Here is a 15,750-nt window from a genome sequence, read left to right on the forward strand (position 1 = left end):
TGCCCCGTCGCGCTGTGTGAACATTCTGGCTATATCGCCCAAACAGTAGCCTGTTTCATAACATGTGACTAGGTGACTCATGAGCATGACCAGGGCATGGGTGACTATGTATTGTTTTGGAGGCAAAATGAGGAACGTTTGACCAAGCCGCGTGTTCTCCCAGTTCAATTATGCTATGCCATCATTTTGTTTCTGTAAGTACAGTTGATAGTTTGCGGATATTGACAATTGAAGTGAATTTCATTGTATACTTCCGTATAGTATCAAAGACGATGTTAAGTCAACTTTGAATATAGCAAATTTCAAGAATTCCGCGAATATTTTACGATAGAACTATGTACCATTGTGAATTGTCAAACATGCAATGCGTGCATTATATTCTGAGAAACAATGCAGCTAATGCTGATTTTTCTTCTCTTTTTGGTTGGCTGATTGCAGAAAGCTTGGTGAGTGAAATTACTATTTCAATACAGTAATAACATCTGTACGACGGTTTTTGGGTATGAGAATTGCGTAACTTGGCGGTATACATTGGTCCAAAGGCCCGGACTGAAGTTATGTGAAATGAGGCGACATCGCAGAATAACTACGTGGAGTTGTAATCATGATACCGTTTTATTCATCTAAGTACAACTCTCTGGGCCGCGGTGTCCCCTGTCCATGGTCGTGTACACTATACAGTGTAGCTTCAAATATAGTGAATTCTTATCTGGCTAGGTAGTATTGAAATAGATCAGTAAATAGAATGTCATTGGTCGTATCTGGTAGGTATCTCTTCATGATGGTTGCACTTCTGGGAATTCCCGGCATATTGATGAGTGTCGCGTATGGATGTATCTGTCGTAAAATCTACAGTGGATTCGATTTCAAGCCAAAGCAAGGTATATGATACGCCGAGACCAGTGGTTCTCAACCGGGTTCATTCGGCCCCCCGAGGCTCGAAGGTCTGACAGATCTCTTGTTTTGACAATTCATCAATCATCAATGGGTTTATTTCATTTTTGGTCCATATCCGCATTTCTCAAATACACAAACCTTCACTTAAGATCGGAAGACTCAGAATATATTACACTAGAATAATCTCGACTGCATATTTCACTTTTCGATATATTCAAAGTATAGGCTTATCTGTCCATGGCGTTACAAGTCACACTTGAAGTCACTTCCACATTATCCTGCTGGTCACATATACACTGATATATACCCTTTATCTACCGAATGTGTGATGCGGGCAGATTAAAAATCACATAACTAGCGATTTATATGGGATTTATTGAAGAGTATGTCAAGTTGCGATATTCACCACCAACTATACTCATAAAATTGCGGAATGAAAACACTCCGCTATGGAATATAACATTACGGATTTACGAACAGTAGTTGAGGCGTTAAAAATCAGTCACCCCTGGTACATTTCAGAATGTATTGTATATTGCGTTTTTTGTTATTACACATCACCTTTTTATAATAAATTATATCATTTTAATGACTGCGGGTAAACTATTATAGAGAACAGTCGCACGTAACAATATCGGGCGTGCGGAACTGATGGGTTGAGAACCACTACCCAAGCATTGTGTGATCCGATAGTATCATCGCATTTTCACAATTTGACTTCTATTGCAGAAACCAATGACGGAACCGCAACTCCCAGATTTCATCGGGGTGGTCGATCGCCGATAGATTCCAAAGAGGTCAATACCAAGGTTACCTTGTCAAGCTCTCGCACTATCCATCATCAATTTTTGTATACAGACCCCTTTTGTTCATAATGATGCGATGGTATATAAATCTGGGAACACAGCATCCCATAGGCATAGACTACCTCATAGATTATTAATGTCATTGTAACCACGGCGTCCATTCTCTTTTTGTAAATGAGTCTGCTTACGCATTTCGATTCAGATTTTCTGGAACCAGAGCGCGAAATCCATATTATCGTCACATGAAGTCACCGTACTCAGCTTCTCAAAAGCTGCTCCCGATAATATATAACTATTAGGTTACGACTCGAAAAGCTGCATGTGCATGTGTGGCGTATTATATCTATACGACATTCAATATATAACTTATAACAATCCCTAAAAATCGCCCCTGGGAATATATTGATATTTTCTATACGGATGATGAACCATTATTTCCCGATAGTACATTGTGGCATTGAAAACTCATCTCCAAGTGCACCCGTGATTACTGGCGATAATCGGAGCCACCCGAGGACTAGAATGTATAGAACAAGCCAGCTATATAGTTGTCAAATTATATTTAGCGTTTAATATGAATGGCGTGGTGAAATTCGGAATTGTAATTGCTATCACTTTTCATATGGAATCAATGCCATGGCAAATTGACGACTCCGTCATTACACGCTCATATACATAGACACCAGGGCCGTGGAGTCGGAGTCGGAGTCGGTGGAGTCGGAGTCGGAGTCTGGGTAATTTTCGCTTGATGGAGTCGGAGTCGGAGTCGGAGTCGTGAAAACTAGAATAGCTGGAGTCGGAGTCGGAGTCGGAGTCGTGGGGAAAATACCGACTGGAGTCGGAGTCGGAGTTTATGAGAATGACATTGACTTCGACTCCGACTCCGACTCCAACTTCTGTATCCTGAAAACATTTGCTTTCAAAGAATTTTCAATAGAATTTTTATGTACCACCAATCACTATTATTGATAACCCGCATGCAGATCAGGTACGGCCAGGCCATGTCACACAGGCCTAATTTGGCACACGAGAAGACTAGGTGATGGCCTGCGAGGTAATTCTCGAAATTATTTATGACATCAGGTACAAGTGCAAGGCCAACCAAAATTTGATTAGCATGACCGCGAAATTTAATGATGACTAAAACAACAGTTCTGACGCATTGACATATCCAGGGGCCAGCCACATTTACCCCAGATCTTCGTATATGACCACAAAGTAGAATATTTCATAGCAGATTTATTTGACTTGAAATTTTTCTCGGTACTTCGCATGATTCATTGTCCCTAGATTTCTTGCATTCAGTATTTGAACCCCCTTCTTAAAATTATAAATACATGTTATTCACAGAATTGAGTCTAATTATATTCGCAATTAGGAGATAACGTGTCGTCCAACATGCGGCTTCGATTGTGCACTCGCAGCGAGATCGTCGACAAAACATTTGCACAAAATGATATAGGCATGTTCACTGATACCGTCGATTTTGCTATGTCTGAACGTCGAATAATCCTGTCCTTGCCAAATGAGCCCAGTGGTATACAGATGCGACCCCCAATGTATGTTAGCAACATATTTATTGATATATTTCAGTCATTATCTTGCAAAAAAAATTCGCGCTTCGCGCGACCAGGGCCTCATTGCGCATTGTTATCAATTTTAGAGCGAATTAATATAAGTCTTGTTTGCAATGTTACCTAATGCGGTTCGCTCCTATCGGATAACTAAAAAAAGGTTATCAACATTCCAGTTGCTCGCGCAATGGTTCGTAAATCTCATGTGTTCCTTTGGCCGAAAAAGTTGCCCACCCCTGATATAGATAAAATTAGACATTACTCGCAAATTACAACTCAATTGCACAGGGGAAGAAAATTGCAACATGCGTTTTCGCGATGCAGTCAAAATTTATGCGATTTTTGGAATTATACCATGATACTGTGACCGAGCAAATGCATCGGCTGGTTTTGTACAATTGTAAAAATGATGTAAATATGACCAAACGATGCTGCCCACTTGACAAAATAAAAAATTTTGTAGTGTAGCTTAGCTGTTTGGGTCGAACAAATGATTAAGAAAGACTGCAAGTCCCAATCCTTGAATACTTGATTAAGTACATGTAGACTAGACATCCCAGTGGTTTCCAACCTTTTTCGACTCATCGCTCCCTTTTGAAGCTCCACACCGATCATCGCCCCCCAAATATTGGGAACCCAAAAAGGTCAACTTTTCGGCTCGACCTCGAAATTAAACTTTAACAGCTAAATTTTCGTCAGGGCGCATATGGACAATTGAACATATATGTATATATATCGAAGTTTTCGGTCAGCACAGAGGCATTCCATTTCTGCCAAGGTCTTCTCGCTGCTGATCGTTCTGGCATACTTCTCGGAGTCGTATGTTACATGGCCTATAACTTCATATGTCTTGGAGCGTCGTGGCGCAGTAATGGCCGTCGCCGAAGTCTCCATTTCCATAAATCACGCGTATTGTTGAAGGGGGAGGGTACCCCCAAATCAATATATATTACAATATTAAATCGCGCATAGCGCGAAAATTTTTTGAAAAAGTTGGAAGAATTTCTAAAAAAATTACTCTATAATTGATGTTAATTCACAAAATAATTTTGGGCCCCTTCGAGTTCGCCCGCCAAATTTGGGGTTTGGGGTGCGGCAGTTACTATCCTGACTCCATGTAGCCGTTTTAACACGCCATCGCCCCCCTATCGCCCCCTCCGTTGTTTTCGCCCCCTTCGTCCGTTTTCGCCCCCCTCTCGCCCCCTTCGGCATTTTCGCCCCCCTAGACCGCCAAATCGCCCCCTGGGGGGCGATATCGCCCACGTTGGGAACCACTGACATAGGCTATGGTCTCTGAATACTTAACTAAATTCCATTTATGACCAATGTCTATTAGTAGTAAGAGTATGTGTGCTTGTAATCAGGATAGTGTGCAATGACAAAATTAGTAAGTTCAATCTCTTTATTAGTTGCTGACTCATACACAAGAGCTACACTTATATTTTTTATCGACATTTTTATTATACAGGATTGGATATCTGCCATATTTGAATGATTCATACATTTCAGGATATTAGAGAGTCCATGTTATAAAAACTTGAAAAAGGATAGATATTTAGCAAATCTTTCTTTCATGTTAATTGCATAGTGGATAATTCGAGCTGTGCCACAATGAAACAATTTAGCATGCCACCGTTAATCATATGTTTGCATATGTTTAATGGTTGTATGATAGTCATTCAACCGACAATGTGGCATATAATTTTCGAAGTAAATTGGTAATAATGCTGGAGTCGGAGTCGGGAGTCGGAGTCGGAGTCGGTACGTTAAAAAACCCAGGAGTCGTAGTCGGAGTCGGAGTCGGTACGGTTAAAGACTCAGGAGTCGGAGTCGGAGTCGGAGTCGGTATATTGAAAATGTGTGGAGTCGGAGTCGGAGCCGGAGTCGGTGGTAAAATTTACCGACTCCACAGCCCTGATAGACACTCATGAGAATACCGATGCCATAGTATATTTCGTTGGGCATGGCTACAATTGCCTATCGGCCTGTTCTGAACTTGTTTTCAATAATCTTTTGTTCACCGTTTTATCTTGTCTGGCGTACTTGTGTGGCGCAGACCCTCCGATTCCTGTATTTTCATATATCAACGCAATCTCTTCGTGTGTTTCAATGAATTAACGGATGGTATGATGTTAATGATGACGATGTCATTTCGGTAGGAGAAAAGTGACCTTCAAAATATTTTCCTCTCTTGTGTCAACCTGCCCGCCGCCCATTTTAATATTATTCACATGATTCGGACGATTGAGTATAGTCTACTGAATATTCGATAAAGGATGTGTAGAATTGTGTATATCAGGGGTTCTCAACCCGCGGCCCGCAGACGTATATTTTGTGGCCCGAGACATCTTTCAGCATAAACGCAATTTACTGAAACGGTATTGTTATAAATAGAATTAGATACTTAGCTCTTTTATTGCATCGTCTCTGTTTCGTTTCATAATTCATTATTGAAAGCAGTGGTTCTCAAAGTTGGGGCGTGCTTCCGGGGGGCCTGAACACATCTGAAGGGGGCGCGAAGCTGCGGTCAAGCAAAGAAAATTTTGCACTGCGCCCAATTTATCTCCAGTTCTTAATTATTGCTCTGTGTTGGCCTATAGTCCGAATTTCATATTTGAGAATTCTCTCATCAACAGCCATAACCTTCCATGCCACCAAACTAGCCGTTGGTATTGCTAGCATTCTGGTTGCAATTTGTGATATGACGATAAGGGGGCACGAAATTTTTCCCTATCAAAAAGAGGGGTGTGTCTTAAAAGGTTGCCGCACAGACTACTTCAACCCCGCCTTGGTCGAATCCACCGACATTGCATAACTAATTATCTGGTTGAAATTCATCAGAGTGGACATGTATGTAGAGCAGTGGTTCTCAACCTTTTTTTAGTCATACCCCCCTTTTTGATAGTGAAACATTTCGTGCTCCCCCCCCCCCCCCCCCCCCTTATCGTCATATCACAAAATCCAACCGGGATGCTAGCAACCCCTACAGATTGTTTGATGGCATGGACGGTTATGAGTGTTGATGAGAGAATTAAAAATATGAAATTAGGTCTGTATATAGAGAAACACGCGTGAACTGGACGCAAATCGCGCGGAGCGCGAAAATTTTCTCAGTTGACCGCTTCTTCGCGCCCACTTCAATGCTTTCACGCCCCCGAGGTTGAGAACCACTGATGTAGAGGAAATCCTGGCTGGGTAAACGCGGGGAGGGGACCAGCAAAAAATCTCAACTTGACAAAGATGACTTCTGTAACTATTGCTGTAACTGCTGTAATTGCTGTAACTGTTGATTGGTTTGCTCGGAAATGACCCGGAACACGAGACTTCTCATATCACTCACAGCTGAATGTGCTAATGCCCTCCGTAACGCAAAAGTTACCGTAATTTTATACTTGCTCGCTCACGCATTGAAACAGAGAGTTCGGTTCTCTGGTGGAATGGTTTGAAGTTGCAAATACCGACATAAGCAACGAATGCAATGCAAGCTCCATGAAGGGATTTACTTGTGCCGCTAGAAGATACATCGTCTCACAAGAAGCAGCAGCTGCAAACCTACGAATGCTGTTCATTATAATGCACAAAACGTACTAAATCCCCGTATACGACTGGTAAATATAGGCTACAGTAGCCTAAATTTAACATTCGCCCACAAATACATGTTAATATTGTTCTGCGGCCCGCAGCGTCTTCTGCTGTTAAAATGCGGCCCGTTGTAGAAGGGAAGTTGAGAACCCCTGGTGTATATGATAATCCAGGCAGTGGGCGACCCATAATTCTTAGCAACTTGGTCTTTTCGCTGATATTGTATGAATTTCATTGGGTTTGATTTCACAGTACCATACGAATAATCAAAATAAAAACTGCGAATCGGAAAATTCTGCTTCTTCTCACGAACAATGCGGCCGATCCCTTCTCAAGCCCCCGGATTATGAACGACCTCCAAGCCGTAGTGACGAGCAACCAAGAAAAACAAAAAACACGGACCATGATGAGGAAAGACTCAAGGTCGTCAAAATGCTAATTTTGATCGTGGTGGGTTCGCGTATCTTATGTTGATTAGTCAATTATGACGAAAAGAATTTTGACAATGGCGAATTCGTGAATCTTCAGATCTCATTGTTATCAATTTTGACACTCCCAAGTTAGGATTTTGATATCATATAGGGCAGGGGTGGCGAAACTGCGGCTCGCGAGCCGCATGCGGATCTTTTAGCCTTTGATTGCGGCTCTTTAATAGTGAATGCATAAGTGCATAATTTGCTAGAGATGTTCAACCTGATTATTAGGGCAAGTTTTTGCCACTTTTGCAAACATTTTTACAGCTTCCAACAGCTTCGTAGATACTCAGAACCTATGTACTATGATGTATTAAGCTGTTCGAAGGATCTTATAGTGCAACTTTTTGCAACTTTTCTCAGTTTTTTATACCCAATTTTTACTGCAACTTTTATCAAATATTCCGTAAAAATGTAAAGGAATGATTTAAGAACAGGCATGGTTCTATTCTCTTTGATTTACTAACAAAGAGCTATACGACGGGTTAGCTGCATCTCACTATCTATGACACAATGGTTTGCAAGCAAAAACTACCTCTGCCGAGCACGACCGTGCCCCAACAATATGTTAATAGATTGCGTTATTAATTCCGTCGTTTAAATTTGAGATAGTTTCCCATTTCACGAACGCCCTGGCGAGACCACCGAAAATAACATTTTCACTGGGTCGCCTTTCTAATTTATTGATTTTGTTAAAGTCACCAAGTCTGAGTTTTCCGGAACGCCTTGGGTAGGGTTTTCAGACCTAGGGGGTCTGGGGTGCGTTACTTGACTTGTTTTAGTAGGAGGGGGTTATCGCTATGCTGTGTGACTTTTGGGGGAAAATTATTCCCGCATTGTGTAATTTTCTTGCTGTGTACCGGGGAGAAATGTAATTTTTAAGCGGTCCCGCCAGAATGTCCGTGAAATGGCAAAGTGACAAATTTGACAGCTCTGCAGAAACTAGGTTAAACAACGGAACCTTTCGGGTATCCCATACCCTACTAATTGAACAGAAATTATAAATACAAGTTTTTACTGCAACTTTTTTCAAAATTAGATGCAACTTTCTCGCATTTTCAGTGCAACAAAAACTTGCCCTAATGATTATAGATTGATGCTGGATTTTATCGCCCGTTTCTTTCCTTATGGGTTACGCAAGACTTGTAAATTTACGGAATGGTGACACTACAGGGTTCGAAATTTGGAATTGAGCTCCAGAATCGACTTCATATAAACGCTTCATTCACAACAATGGAAAGGCTACCTGTTCACCAATTAATGATAATTCATTGTGTTCAACAATGAACTTGATAATTAATTACGCCAGCGCAGGTCACAATCATTTCCGGGCTAGCAATTGCGAATACGGCTCTTCCATTTATATTGTAAACGCTAGCAATAATTGCAGAGTTTGGTCAGGAAAGTGTCATCGAGATTACCGAGCTGCAATCTTCCTTAAATTCTAATCAGCACTTGCAGGAACTGTTCCACACTGCGTTGAGGTCACATCAGCCTGATTTCAACACCTTGCAACCCAGGCGGAAACCGTATCACCACACAATAGTAAACTTCATTCCATGGCCTCCATTTCAATGTGACGTAATGAATTCGTGTTTTTGTATTTTGTGTTGTGGCTGTTTCGAAGCAAATATTTTTGATATGCGGCTCGCGCATGAAACAGGTATGCCCACCCCTGTTGTGTAGAGCATATTTATATAACGTACAATGGGCGTGCGATACCCCACAAATACTTTGTACTTTAATGGTCAGTTAATGGCCGGAAATGACTGATATTATTCATGGACTATCAGTATACTGCTCGTTCTTCTTTTCTATGCGTTATCCGTTATCCGCCAGACCAGGTTTTGTTGTCTTTATTGGGAAAAGAGAAATGTAAACTGACATTGTGACTCAATCTCATTTCGGAAAGTATTATCCAGAACCAGTCTATCCGATACAAGCCCGTGGGATGACTTCTGGAATTGAATGGCAAATGTCTATTTCACGTTCGGTGTACATTGTGCATGCGTAATATCTGCATGCTTGGTCATAATTAATTAAACCAAGTCGTTTCGACTCCATCCTTTTTTATACTTGAATGTAGGGTAGCATTTAAAACAAACGCTGTTTTAAAACAATTTGTTTAAAACATGTTTTAACAGTTATAGCAAGTATATATCATCGGTACGGAATGGGTGTCCTGATGATGATGACCGCCGACGCTAAAAGTAGTGAGAGTCGGCGGCATCTATACGCATGCGGCCTGTGTTCAAGTCCCGCTGACCAAGGTTATTCAGGGCTCGCCGTCCCCCGTGTCGTTGTTCTTACAACGACAAAAAGCCTAGTATAAGACCCGATGAAGAAAGAAAAGAGCAAGAAATGGTGTTTGAAAAGGACCGTGGAAGAAAGACCATCGAAGAATACTGTGACATCGGGCACTAGGCCTAGGTGGATGCCTGATTGAGAGACCGCAGCTGGTCTTTTCGGCATCTTCCTATCTGTTCATCACATCACACTGTGCCTTGCATATCACATTATTGTACATTGTGCGTGTTTTGGGCAGATGAAAATATAATCGGACGGTTATCACGACTATTATTACTAATAAAATCATTTTGCCACCAATGCTGGCCAAAAAGTAGGAATATACCAATGCCTAGTTTAGATAAATAGGTCTCCGATCATCAGCGTGAAATACGCATACCAGTCAATCGCTATACTTTCCATACCGATGTGCAACATATTCAGGTACTATTTTTCGTTTGCTGGACTCCTACATTTGTGGCGAACGTCTGGAAGTCGTTTGACCCAAGGTCAGCGTCGAGGCTACTTCAAGGAATACCAATCAATATTACGCAGGTGATTATTAGTGATATGCAACCAGAATACCATTGATTTACACACTCTTATGTGATATCGATTGATTCCAGATTTTAATTTACGTCTCAAGTTGCATAAATCCAGTCGTATATTGCTTTCTCAACAAGCGTTTCAGGCAGGCTTTTCTCAACGCATTTGCTGCTTGCTGCGCTTTTTTACCGGAAAGATTCAAGCCAGAGACGACGGTAATTTGTAACAGCAATAACTTAAGATGTGGAAAAGGAGATGTAATGCATGACTGACGGATAGATTGCTACGGTGACAATGTCTGCAAGTAGTTGGTGTTTCCGACTCAAAGCTGTTACGTATTTATTTCAGGCCACCGTGTTTTGATTGATAGACTCGAACAAGTTGTTTCGAATACTTCCTAAGTTTTCATTGTATCGCAATCTTGTGGTGCTTAAAAATCCCTGAACCTAATTTCGATTTCCGCTTATACGATAAAATTGCATGTAGGGCCGTAACAGCCGCACCCCAAACTCGCCAATTGGAGGGCGAGTTCGAAGGGGCCCCAAAATTATTTCTTAAATCAAGTTACTTTTTTTTAGAATAATTTATGTCGAAAATTTTCTTAGAGCGTTTAGGTAGATGTCAGTTGTCTTGATTTTATAATGGGTCAATGAGCAATTAAGCGTGATTCATTTCACATACGGCCCCCAACAGCGGTGGGTGGGAGGTTGACGAAGTACTGTTTCGATCCGAAATATATGCATCGTAAATTCTCGACTTCAGACGTCGTCTTGAGCTATGTTTGTTTGTTGTTTGTGGTATTCAAGGTGTTTGTCGACTACAATGGTCATTTACACCCAGGGCCGTAACTTCCGCATCCCAAACCCCCCAATTGGGGGGGGGGGAGCTCGAAGGGGGCCCAAAATTATTTCGTGAATGAGCTTAAATTATGGAGCATTTTTTGAAAATCTATGCAAATTTTTCAAAAATCTTATTTACCGATTTTGTCATGAATTATCGAAAAGTTTTGCGCTTCGCGCTGGCTCACTAAACAGTACAACTATAATTTCGTGGCAAAAGCGAACAACGTGAGGGGGTCGGTTTATTACCCTATGGGAGCCGAAGACGCAAGTTTTTTTGGTGGGGCCTGACGAAGTGCTGTTTCGTTCCTGCCAACGGGTATACACCCCGATATGCTTAATTCTTATTGAGGGGTCCTACCTTTTCAGACACACCTCACTCAGCTCTACCGGTAAATCGGGTTACGTGAGCAGAGAGAGGATAAAAATTGATAGAAATATATATGCAATTCGCTATCATATTGACCGATTCAATCACGAATTATAGAAATTTCGCGCGCTTCGAGCGTTTATGCAAGAAAAGCTTACTCACTAAACAGACATCCAATGTAGATGACAAGTAGCGGTAAACAGCGTATGGCCCGGGGCTCAACGTATGGCTCCTCCCCCCAGATATTTGGTTTATCACCCTATGGGCGGCTCAAGACCAATGTTTTTTTTTGGGGGGGGGGGAGGGGGCTGACGAAGTGCTGTTCGATATTTTTAATTCCGTAACTGCATGCCGACTTGAGGCCCGGCCCACTTACAGAGAGAGAGAGTCTTTATTTTCATCCAACCGAAATACATAACAAACGGCAGTGATGGCGGTACAGAAAATATGCGTGCACAGTATTCGGTATTAGATAGGAATGATCGATAAGACCGTGAAGGTCATCTAGTCTGATCACACCAGCATCAAACATGTACACTTGACTCTGAACAGTCTGGCTGTAAAAAAATGTTTAGTTAAGAAAGGAAAATAGAAGAGAAATTAAACGATGGTAGCAAATGATCAATGAAGCAATGTCTGGGCGAGGTAGGGCAACAGTGTTAGTGTAACGACAAGAGGTGATCAAGTAGGGCTTTTTTGAATCTATTATAAGGCAATTCACGGATATGTGGTGGTAATGCATTCCAAATGATAGGTCCCGAGTAATCGATAGATCTCTTAGTTAGGTTGCTATTGGGTGGGGGTAAGTAGATATTTCCCTTTGACGAGGATCTCGTGTAATGGGAATGGACATTTTTAGCATGAAAAAGTCATCAAACACAGGAGGCAGACTATTGGAAAAATATTTGTGAACAACTTTTGATACTTCGAAGCGATATAGTTCATCAACTCGCAAAATTCGATGCTTACGGTAGTAAGGCGATAAATTGGTACGTAAAGGTACAGATGAGATCAGCCGTATCGCACGGTTTTGCAGGCTTTTTAGGACACCGCTTACACGGATCAGATGTGTGGCGAGCGCGAGATAGCGTAGTGATATAATCCACAACTACAACACCAATGCGTTGTGGGTTCGAGTCCGACCGAGGTCGACTCCGGAATTCCTACCTAATTGTTGGAAGTTTATCCAGGCTCCTCCTCGCCATATCATCCGTGTAAGCGGTGTCATATAAAAAGCGTCAAAGTGGTCCGTGCTACAAGGCGGCAGTTACGGAATAAAAATTAAGAAATTGCCCTTGTATAAATGACCATAGTAGTCAACAAACATCACGAATAGGCCAATACCTCAAACAAACAAACACGGATGAGATTGATTGGAGGAGCCTAGATTAACCTCCAACACTTAAATAGGAGTTGTGGAGTCGACCTCGGTCGGACTTGAACCCACAACGCATAGGTGTTGTAGCTGTGGATTATACAACCAGACCTACGTTATGTTGTCAATATCATTACATTTCGTTGCCACCGCAACAATGCGTACGTCAATTGAATGTCATTTGAACCCTACTATTTCCACGAGCCCGCATCATCCGACCGAGCGAGATAGTGTAATGGTTATGCGTCCGGCTTCTCGAGCGGTAGGTAGACTCGAAAATTGGTATCCGCAGCTATCCTGCTAGGCGCTCAGCAATCACGGATAGCATGGAAGAGAAAAAAAACGGGAGCGCAGACTAGATGACCTCATGGGGCCGTGTCGCAACTCCGCCGTCAAAGCATCTCGATGGTGCAGGCGAAAAAGAATATCATATCTCTCTCTCTCTCTCTCTCTCTCATCATTCGTAATAATAACATAAATCCGTGTCTCAGTGTTTTCTTTCATCATCAGGCAATGCGACGGAACGCCACAACACAGTACACCGGCACAACATCAATAACTGTAACGACATGATATGAAGCTACGGGTGTTCACTGTTCAGCTACCATGTATAGAAATCCTGCAGTCGAGAAAATCCTATGGATGAATGATACAACCAAATATGATATTTATTGGGGATTTACAAAATTGTATCATACCTCATATGAAACAGTATTGATAATGTGACGAATCTTTTTGACTGTATGTTCAATCATACTGATATTTAGAAAACTTTCCGCAATTTTTTGTTTCTGTTGAAATATAGGCCTATTAGTCCGCCGTATGTTCTGCAATAAAGATGCATAAACTCATTCAAAATGCCATCGGATATTATCGGATCGCGTCTATATGCGAGGTATGACTGAGCGAGTGAGCGAGCAAGCACAGCTGTGTCTACAGGTAGGTTAATTCATACGTTACGGAACCATTCTGTTTCTGATAAATCGTACAAGGTACAAGGGCTTTTTAAAAATTTCGTACCGGTATCAGTATCAGTTTATTAATATTTCATCATTCCAAAACACCATAAAACTGCGATGCAATGCAAAGAGTGGAAGGTGTCGGAACGACTTGGAGTAGACTTTGAAATCAGACACCCGGTGCGGTTAATGCTTGCGGAAAAAAATGCTTGACCCGTAATTTCGCACCATGCAATGCACATTCGGGTTAACCGCGAGCACATTTTTCCGGTATACCGGCAGAGAAATGTGACCTAAAATTCCGAGTGGATATTTACGCGTTGTGATGACATTCGTATCCATTATACGTCTCAATGAACATTCGTGGCGTAACGTTATTGTTTCACAAATTTATCCTGAGCTCCCCAATTGATTTTATCATTGCTACGTCGTTGTTCTAGGACAGGAACACAGGGTGGAGTGGAGTCGAATTTATCAGATTTCATGGGCTCCTCATCGCTAACCTCACTGCCTTAGCAGTGTCTCAAAAAGCCCAGTGCGATGGTGTGCCGCGCCAGTCGGCAGTAAAGAACAAGTCCGGATGCATGAAAGAGAGAGAGACTGAACTTGGGAGCGCGCGAGTGTGGAAGTCGTCCGGAAAGATTACGAAAAACAAAGATCCTGAACATTACTAATATCATTGTCGTGGTGTACATGACCTTAATATGCGATAAACACCACTGTTGTATGTGTTAAATAAACAGACAGACAAACAAACAAACAAACATCAGATTTCATACAACCATAGCCTTTATAATTCGGGTTACCATATTTTGGGAATCTGAAAAGAGGACACTTATTTATTATATCCACACTTACAATACCGGAGTAAAATCCGGAAAAATTGGTAAATTTATTGCGAGTTTGTAGTTGGTTGACTAAAAATAGGTTAAATTTTCGACTGAACTCCCGAAAGACCCGCCGGAACGTTACTTGAGTACTGATTTCCTATATCTCTGTTGAATTCTAACATACGTTTAACCAAAATTTTCAAAAAAGAGGAAAATTCTCAAAAAAGAGGACATTTATGCGTCCTCCGAGGACACTTTCAAAAATGTCAAAAAGGAGGAGAAATCCTCTTAAAAGAGGGCTGTCTGACTCTTTCTTCTTAGCTTTCACTCTCGTTTTGCCAGACAGAATTAGTGCGTCACAGGGCCAAACACGATCATAATGCAATATTCGAGGCTAATTTTGGGGAGTTCCATGGCCATGTTCAGATTAAAATTTATGTTTTAGTAATCAGCACAGCAGCAGCTTTCCATTGTTATCCGTTTTATCAACTTTAGCGCTCGGCAAGCCGGTCAAAATTGGCCGTAAAGTTGCCTTTGGTCAAATGGAAAGTATGACGTAACCCAAATGCAGTGAGCCGTTCAATCTCGCTATGTCCGCACTCCGCACCACATAGGACACTATGATTAAAGAGAACTAACCTACGTAGATAGCTAACCTACGCTAGGGATACCATATTTTTGTAGCATAAATTCCGGACGCTCTTTAGCGCACAGTAGCGGATTTCAAAATGAGGCATGAGCACATTGTCGACCAATATGACGTCACACCAACAAAGCTATGTCTATCGACTGGAGGTGTTCACGATCCGGTTCCGGAGTATGTGGCTACGTGTTATAAGTTGTAACCAGGGCCGTAACGACATTTTTTTAGCCCCCTTCCGCCTAAATATACACTAATCTTGGGCTCACCGTAGGTTAATCAATGCAGCTTGCTATATGACTCTGGTTTCTATATGCATATGGTCCTTAAAGGATTTGATTGAATTATGCCAATTGTGCCTTTTTTGGAAGCTGATTACGTTCAACAACTTCGCGAACCCGAGAATAAAGGCAATCTACCCCCAGGTTTAGAATCACTATCTTTGAATAAAGCATCCAAACGTCCTGAACCGACTCTATGAATATACCGTCATTTAGTAATTGCGATTACAATTAGACTTATTTTTGTGAATGAATGTTATTTTTTTTCATTTTTGATCGTAGTTTTTGCGAC

General features: G+C 41.6%; 1 protein-coding gene across 1 annotated transcript in view; it reads left to right on the forward strand.

Moving 5' to 3' along the window:
• Positions 1 to 14,467, forward strand: part of LOC145457592 (cholecystokinin receptor-like) — a 36,286-nt gene extending 21,819 nt beyond the window's left edge. The window contains exons 5-10 of the mRNA XM_080335814.1: positions 731 to 881; positions 1,627 to 1,706; positions 7,112 to 7,309; positions 10,063 to 10,173; positions 10,245 to 10,379; positions 13,259 to 14,467. Coding sequence (XP_080191940.1) covers positions 731 to 881; positions 1,627 to 1,706; positions 7,112 to 7,309; positions 10,063 to 10,173; positions 10,245 to 10,379; positions 13,259 to 13,321 — 738 coding nt within the window. The 3' untranslated portion in view covers positions 13,322 to 14,467. The remainder of the gene's footprint in view (positions 1 to 730; positions 882 to 1,626; positions 1,707 to 7,111; positions 7,310 to 10,062; positions 10,174 to 10,244; positions 10,380 to 13,258) is intronic.
• Positions 14,468 to 15,750: the final 1,283 nt, after the last annotated feature.

This window comes from Botryllus schlosseri, chromosome 15, assembly GCF_051294905.1.
Source record: "Botryllus schlosseri isolate E-star chromosome 15, Bs_hap1, whole genome shotgun sequence".
Lineage (NCBI taxonomy): Eukaryota > Metazoa > Chordata > Ascidiacea > Stolidobranchia > Styelidae > Botryllus > Botryllus schlosseri.